General features: G+C 38.2%; 2 protein-coding genes across 3 annotated transcripts; one reads left to right on the top strand and one right to left on the bottom strand.

The window, feature by feature from the left end:
* The first annotated feature begins 793 nt into the window (after positions 1-793).
* Positions 794-3,464, top strand: si:ch211-139g16.8 (uncharacterized). Of its 2 annotated transcripts, none has more exons than XM_054608167.1 (7): positions 794-855; positions 951-1,133; positions 1,261-1,560; positions 1,646-1,737; positions 1,860-1,907; positions 2,132-2,239; positions 2,350-3,464. In XM_054608167.1, the coding sequence occupies exons 2-7, from the start codon at positions 1,082-1,084 to the stop codon at positions 2,401-2,403; spliced, it is 654 nt and encodes a 217-aa protein (XP_054464142.1). In that variant the 5' UTR covers positions 794-855; positions 951-1,081; the 3' UTR covers positions 2,404-3,464. The 2 variants fall into 2 exon arrangements, with proteins under 2 accessions (XP_054464142.1, XP_054464141.1); XM_054608166.1 differs by having other exon boundaries at positions 2,129-2,239.
* Positions 3,465-3,564: 100 nt separating this feature from the next.
* Positions 3,565-7,944, bottom strand: mfsd13al (major facilitator superfamily domain containing 13a-like). Its single transcript, XM_054607117.1, has 7 exons — positions 7,513-7,944; positions 6,265-6,579; positions 5,742-6,170; positions 5,387-5,541; positions 5,186-5,269; positions 4,814-4,957; positions 3,565-4,402 (listed from the first exon to the last, which is right to left on the bottom strand). The coding sequence occupies exons 1-7, from the start codon at positions 7,666-7,668 to the stop codon at positions 4,261-4,263; spliced, it is 1,425 nt and encodes a 474-aa protein (XP_054463092.1). The 5' UTR covers positions 7,669-7,944; the 3' UTR covers positions 3,565-4,260.
* Positions 7,945-8,119: the final 175 nt, after the last annotated feature.

Genomic DNA, 8,119 nt, shown 5'->3' with positions numbered 1-8,119 from the left:
GAAAAAAGACTAGGAATCAAAGCTGTCAAATATGGTGGCTCTGCAAGACCTTTTGTTTTGTGTTGCTGCTTTGTATTATCAACATCAGAGCCCTAAAGCTAATCTCCTTCCAAGTCATTCTATATATATATATATATATACACATACATACACATACATACATACATATATATATACATATATATGTATATTCAAAATATATATATATATGTATATTCAAACGTACACATGTATACATATATGTATATACATATACACATACATATATATTTATACATATATACACTCTATAAACATATATACATACATATATATGGCTAAAATATTTACATATTTTTTTATTTCCTTGAAACCTACCTCAATATTTAACTGTCTTATACCCCTTTATTAATTTTACAGTCTTTTAAGTGAACAATAATAGTCTCAGCTGTATCACCTGTGACGACCCCTCCTTTCCAGTAGGGGTCTATGTCCGGTTTGGTGGTTCTTTGTCTTTCAGGATGTTGATTGCTGCTGATGAGCTACACCTGAGCATCGTAGAGTCCCAGTCATAAAGACTCAGCACCTGAACAGGGATCTCGGCTCTCTCCTCCTGGGGCTTTTCCTTGGCTGACCCAGCTGCTGTTTTGTGTGCTTTGTTTAGTTAATGTGATTTGTTAATAGTATTTGTTAAATAAATGTACCTATTTATTAGATTTACACCCGTCTTGTCTCCTTCATGTTGCAGCCTGAGAGCCGGGTTGTAACACACCGTTTCTATTTCGCCTCCACACAGAGATGATGGTTCACTTCATTCTACTTCTTACAGAAAATTTTGTTCACAAAATCTTTCAACATTCTGACCATCGATCATCTGTAAATCTATTTGCACTTAATATCATAAATGCCATCGTTATGTCATTTTAATATGAACACAATGAAATGCCTCATGTTTATTAAAAAATCCACAGCGTTACCATCAAGTTTCAAAAGGATAGGAAAATACGTAGGAACAAAGAGGAAGTGCAATATACCCACTTCCCATGTTGTCAGCCTCATGCAAGTAATAGTGAGATCATTCACAAGCTTCTGAGCCTCAGACATGGACCGGTTGGTTTGCTTCTCTCTCCTGCTAAGCTACCTGCCAGTAACAGGTAAGATGTGATAAGAATTAGGCATAAAAGCTTATTTTCATCAGTAGCTTTCGTGGTTTCTCTGAAACATTTTTGAGCTAGAAGATGAATGTTTAATCTGTTCAATGCCTCTGTCTGTTCATTCCAGAGAGCATGAACGGCTGCTTATTACAGCCAAACGACACGATATTGCGGCAACCTGGACAAAGGGCTGTTCTCAAGTGTACCGTCAATTCACATTGTTCAGGCCTGCGTTATCTGTGGTTCAAGGAAAATCTTCGTCTAAACCTCAGTGACAAACAAAAGTACAGCCTGGACGGAGCATCTTTAAACATCAAGTCACTTCAAGTTGAAGACACCGGGATCTACCACTGTGCTGCACTGGTCCATGGAAACCCAGCATCTGGCAACCAACATGTAGGGTTGGGTACAACTCTTGTCGTTATGGGTAAGAGTAAAAACTGACAGGTGCTGCACAGATGTGTTGATTTAAGATTAAATTGGAGAGACAGCTTTTCTTTTGTTTTCGGCAGAAATTAAAACAATGTTGATGTACATTCTGTGGGCATCATTTGCCCTCTTGGCCATCTACAGCCTGGCGGTAGTGACACTAATGATAAAGAAGGTAAATTACTTTTATATATTAATCTCAAATGTTGTGTATTTTTTGAATTTCTCGAAGATCATACAAACAAGACTGAAACTGAAAATGTATTGTTGTGAAATGTGTGTTCCTCTCTGTTGCAGTATGGCTGCAATATGAGTGTCTGCAGAAGGATACGCAAAACTGACGAGGTTAGCTATAACTATCTGATTTTCTGTAATTTGTGTTTGATGAGTTACGAAATGGGGAAAAGAAGCAGAAAGAGGAACAGGAACCAACGTTTGTGTAAACTACTGGCCAGAAAAGGCTCTTGCAAAACCAGAGATGACAAAGCAGTTGTTAACCAGCTTTTCTTAACACCTAGAAGAAAAGAAAAAAAAGTCTACTAATTTGTTTTAAACTTTCCAAACAGAAGAACTCAGCTAAAAAAGATAAGTTTCATGATGTGCTGCAAGAAATGTACAGCAGAAGGAACTTGGACAAAGGCAAAAAAACTGTGAGCAGAAACCGTTCTCAAGCTGAGGTAAATGTTGCAGCATGTTGTGTTTTTCTGGGGGGGTTAACAGACAGATTGAGTAAACATGACACTTCTGCATTACCATCATTTTCATAAAGAATTTAATCTTGTTTCAGGCTGCAAGCTCTGAGGTCAAGAACTCAAATGAGGACATTTATGAAAATTTCTAAGTGTCATAAAAGGATATTAAATGACAGACTCAATCATCTGCGCAGAGAGGAAAATCTAAAGTCATGAAACACCTGACGGAGGACTCCATTATGTGACAGAGGAAGTGAGCTTGTTCACCTAATCTCGTGAAGTGAGACATAGCAACCACAACAGACACTTTTTCCTTTCTCTGGAATGTTTCAGCAATGATGGACAGACAGCTCTCTCTCTTAAGGCATTAGTAGTTTTATTTATGTTCTGGTGATTGTAAGTAATGTGGGAGCACCTTCAATCTTTTTTAAAACCGGGGCAGTGTTTACATGGGAAAAGAAAATACAGTTCAATTAAAAAACTAGCAGAATCACATGATTTTTATCTCTCTATTTAATTTCTCCTACAAATTTGTGATTTCATGATGAATTCATTTGATAGAAAATAATTTCAATTTTCAGGAATAGAAAGTAGCACATGTAATTTCAATTTTCAGGAAACACAGACCATGTTGTTCACTAATGAAAGTGGAAATCAGATGTGTGCAACAGTGCAAATAAGGCTATTAGAAGACAACACCAACTCCCTTGAGAGGATTAATAATATTTTGATAATATGAATTCAAGATTATATAACTATTGACCCACACCTTCTCAAAAAATACGAAATCACAAATTTGTATCAACATTCTGGTAATGGTTGTGTACAAACACATTTTTAAGCAAAAACACTGGAAATAAAAAATGATTATAAGTTCATCATTTTAAACAATGTAATTCAATTAGAGGCACATTACTGATAAATGTACATAGCAGTAGTATAAAGCAAAAGGTTGTATTTTTGGTGCTGTAGTGGCTTTTTCTCAATTAAAATAAATCTACAGTAAGGCAATATTTCAACAACCTGATGTGTTTGTAAGGCATTTTGCTGTGTCACATTCTGCACAATAACTATAACTAATAAAGTATTTGTTCACTGCAAATATCAACATAAAGAACCAGACAGTTAACATTAGAATTTTCTTTATGAAGTCAAAGTGGATGTTTACATGTCTTTGTGCATTTTTACACATTAAAAGCTGTGATATGAACTTTTTGATTTATACCATTCACTCGCAATGTAATTTGTTCAGAGTGAATTCTTCCCTTTCTCCCTTCTATCTCCTATGATTCAGCCTAAATGGTTTGAGCCATGTTTTGACTTAAAACCTGTAAGCTCTACTCAAGTATTGGTTATAATTTACAGAGAGACACAGGTCTGTATAAGGCCACACAGATCGATTAAATAAATGCATGTAAGAGCATTGAGTTTAATTACTGGCTGGAATTAAATCTGCAACTGCTAATTTTGCCCATGTTTACAGCAAAGATTATGGCATTTGCTGCGCTGCAGCCACTGATCATACAACCAGAAATCAACCCTGAAATGTCAAAATCCTTGCCTGAATTGAATATTTTGTACTTAGCTTCTTTTAAACTAGGTGCTCCGACATGGGAGGTAGTCTTGGACCTTTAGATGCTAAAGACATTTTTTTTAATGGCTGTTACCATTAATGGTATATACATACTCCTATATTCCACAAGAGTATGACTAACTTATCTCAACAATTGTTTTCAAAACTATCCTATTTTACATTCAGTTTCAATGTGTCACCAAGTACAGTTTATCTATTAACAACAAAATAGTATGTTTTTGATGAATTGGTCCTTTAATTGCAAAGCACAGCAATCATGTTCCTGTTAATACATAACATCCCCACCACCACACACACACACACATACATAGTGCATCAGTACAGTACAATCCTCGAATATACAGCGAAAGAGGGAACATAATCTCATACTTGGCAATAAAGAATTTGCTCAAATCCCAGCCAAACACTGAAGTTAGCTGTCAACGTACTTTCTGTCGACTGTGTGACTGTTGCGTATGGAAAACGGCCTCCAAGCGAGGGCTTGCAGAGCAGCGACACACATAGGCACCAGACACACCAAGTAGAACATGACGTTATTGAGACTCTCTGAGGCGCTGCAAACAAGGAGAAATGTTGTTGAAGTGTTTTTAGGTTTACATTTATTTATAACTGTGGTAATTTAGGTGTCACCATTATACTTGTTGCACACTGTTATGAGAATAATGTGAAAATGTAAATTTAACAATCTCAGCATGTCCGGCAGATGTTTAAAATGAAAGAGAGATAATGCATTTATTACTTAATTATTTGAACTTCATGTTTCTTCACTTTCATGTTGATTTTTTTATCAGATTTGTGATTTTTCACCCATACCCAACATATACTGCAAGTCAACTATCTGACTCAAAAAGAAAATACCATTCATAAAAATAACTGTTTTAATGTGAGTGGTTTTTTGTTAGACATATGTGGTTAGGCTCAAGTTTTGACCTTTAAGTTGAGAAGAAGTAAGAAACCCTCTGTACCTTTTATTTGAATCCCTTGCAGCGTCCTTCAGCTGTTCATATCCAAACTGGTTGAGGATAGTAATCACTATCATTGGGGCCAGAGACTGAGCCGGCTTAGTGAACAGGGCATTCGTCCCAAAGACCATGGAGGAAAGAGGGGAACTGTAGAGGGGACGAAAAATGATAAGATACTATATCACCAGTTAAATAACAGGAATATGTTTGATTATAAATCAAATCAATTGGCTTCATTAGATACATCATTCGGCACTGGTTACAAAAGTGTCCCATTGCCCAATTACATTTCTATTGTCTGATGACGTGCTGTAAATGTGTTTGTTAGGAGTGACTGAGTTTGCGGAAGTATGCTGATAATTATATTTGTTTTACCTGCGCTTGTACTTCTGCAGGTCTGTGTCAATGATGTCAGCCAAAGGCAAGCCAAAAAGACTGAAGGCTGCTTGGATTATGACCCTGCATAGAAGATAAGGGAGAGAGTGAAGGTATAACTCAATTAAAGTACAGGGATAATAAACTGTAACTATAAGACAAAGTGAAAGAATGTTAGATTCAAGTTGTAGGACCTCCTACATGTTAATGGTGAGGAAAAATGCCATAAAATAGTAGTGCTGAGGACCGAGTGCGAGCATGATGGCTGCCATTCCAGCTTCCATGTAGAAGGTGTAGAGGATTATCCGATAGTAGCCAAGATCGTGGAGCAGACTCTGAGAGCTCAACACTAACAGCTGGAATGGAGACAAGTATGTTATAAAGTGGTATGACAAACATGTTCTAGCTGTTGCATTCCAGTGCTTGTACAGAGCTCTGAGTTTGAGAGTGGGCTGCCAAAAGGGAACAAATTCAGGAGCTATTTTGTAAGTAACAGTCAGGACCTTTCAGATAATTGGAGGACAAAAGGACACAAAAAGCCACTGAGGGACAATACCTGTGGACAGATGAATCCCGCTCCATACATGAGGCTCTTGGCCAGTGATGGAAGCACATCTGGAGGAATCAGGTGCTCAGCAAATATCATGGTAAAATTATTGAAGAAAGCTAACACGAAAACCTGGAAAAAGTTCATGCAAACAAAAAGCATGAAGTCCCTGTTGCTCATAATTTGCCACGTCAAAGTTTTTAACATGGAAAAGGAAAATGCTGATTGATCGGATGTCTGGTCAGCAGACCTCAGTGCATGTGGTTCAGATCCTTTCTTATCGAAGCGACTCTCGCTGTGGAGGCCCGTGTAGAGCATGCAGACACAGCTCAGGACGGCAATCAGCACTGTGAAGGCTTGGAAGGACGCAAAGTCCTCCATGTTACTGGAAAACACGCCACAGAAGAGGACACTCGAGGAGCCAATGAGAGAAGCCACCTGGGAAATAAAAGGTGGGGGATATGAGAGGAATAAACAGTTACCCTGTTGTCTTAGATGAATACAGAGGAAAGATAGTACACAAAGCCCTCACCTGGCTGTACTTTACAAGTCTTAGTCGGCTCTCATGTTGGCTGGAAATCTCTGCAAACAACGCACACTGTGCCAGCAGCACAAAAGTCAGCATGCTGTCAAAAGCGCACAGCGCCACCATCAAGTGAACGCCGCTCAACCAGTCCCCGGGGGCGTAGGTCTGCCATGGGAACCAGGCTAGGAGAAAAGCCAGTGAGTAGAGGGGAGCGCCGTACAGGATGGAGAGACGTCTCTGAGAGCAGCAGGGCACCCTGGAGGTATCTTGCAGGTAGCCAAAAAGAGGGTCATTGATTGCATTCCACACCATGTACACCACCTGTGGAGATATTGATTTAAATGTTTCAAGTAGTGCTCACACTATTAAATGATAAGTCTATCAAAAGAGAGTTTTTAATTGAAGCTCGTTCCAGCCTCTCAAATTTGAGGATTTGGTGCTTTTCTCCAATTTACATGATTGTAAACTGAGTTCTTTGAGTTTTGGACAGTTGGCAGGATGAAATATGCAATGTGAAGACATCAGCCCACACTCTGGAAAATTGTAATGAGTATTTTTCTGATTTGCCAAAAAATGTATGGACTATATCAAAATCAGAATCATCTTCAATGGCCAGGTAGGTGTGGACATACAGTACCAGTCAAAAGTTTGGGCACACCTTCTCATTCAACTACTTTGAAGAATCTAAAATATAAAACATATTCTGGTTTGTTGAGCATTTGTTTGTTTACCACATAATTCCATATGTGTTCCTTCATAGTTTGGATGTCTTCAATATTAATCTACAATGTAGAAAAGAATAAAAATAAAAATAAAGAAAAACCATTGAATGAGAAGGTGTGTCCAAACTTTTGACTGGTACTGTATACAATGAATTTGACAAGTACATTTGACTACTATGTACAGATATAAATATATATTGACAAAACTATTTGTATCTCTCTCAGCTTTTCAGAGTAGCTCCTCTTTGCTACTTTGACTTCCGTTGTCAGTGTGTATCTGGCCTGGTTGTACAGGATCCTGTCAAAACTTCTGTAGGCCTCCTCCTTGGCCTGACGAAGCTGAGTTTAATTGTAAACCAGGGTTTATTATTGCTGTATGTGCAGAAGGTCTGATGTGAGATGTGTCAGTGAGTTCATGTGTCTAAAACAATGAATGATCCATAGTAAAAAAGATATAGCAGCTTAATCGATGTGATTTTTTTTTACACATTTGCATACAAAGAGCAGTATTATGTCAAGATAAAATACTTACTTGTGATTGGTGGAATGCTCCCTCTGATATCTTGTATTTATTAAGAAAGAGTTTGACATAGTAGAAGCTAAATATGTTGTTTATCATGCCAGATCCCAGTGTGGTCATAGCATAAGCCACAGCTGCAGGATTGAGCCCCAGGTTTACTAAAGCCATTGTCCAGGAGCCGGGTTTCTTCTCAAAGGACACGACTGATCAGGTAACGAAGGTATCAACAAAGTCACCTGTCGGTCCAGCTGCAGCGGGATGTTATCGCCTGCAATTAACTATGTTACACTGTTGTTTAGCATTGCTAAAAATGTATTGTTAAGAGCAAAAATAGTGCAGTTGGTCAATATTCCAGAGCAAAATGCGTTCAAATGTACACGATGTTTTTACTCGTGGACAGCACCAAATGTTTGCTGACACTGTTTCAACAGGAATCATGTCAAACACGATTCCTGCTGCTGGCGGGAAGAGGGCGGGGCTTCTAGATGACAAAACAAACGTCTGATTGGTCGGAATAGTCATTGGGTTCAATTTACCGCTTCGTGATTGGTCGAGAAGAATGGCTGTCAACAGAAACAGGAAATTAGGACAGAGGAAATGTTTGTGAACATATTCAACT

The sequence above is a fragment of the Anoplopoma fimbria genome, chromosome 11 (assembly GCF_027596085.1).
Source record: "Anoplopoma fimbria isolate UVic2021 breed Golden Eagle Sablefish chromosome 11, Afim_UVic_2022, whole genome shotgun sequence".
Classification (NCBI taxonomy): domain Eukaryota; kingdom Metazoa; phylum Chordata; class Actinopteri; order Perciformes; family Anoplopomatidae; genus Anoplopoma; species Anoplopoma fimbria.
The sequence above is the reverse complement of the archived record's forward strand: the minus strand, read 5'-3'. Positions and strand labels throughout refer to the sequence as shown.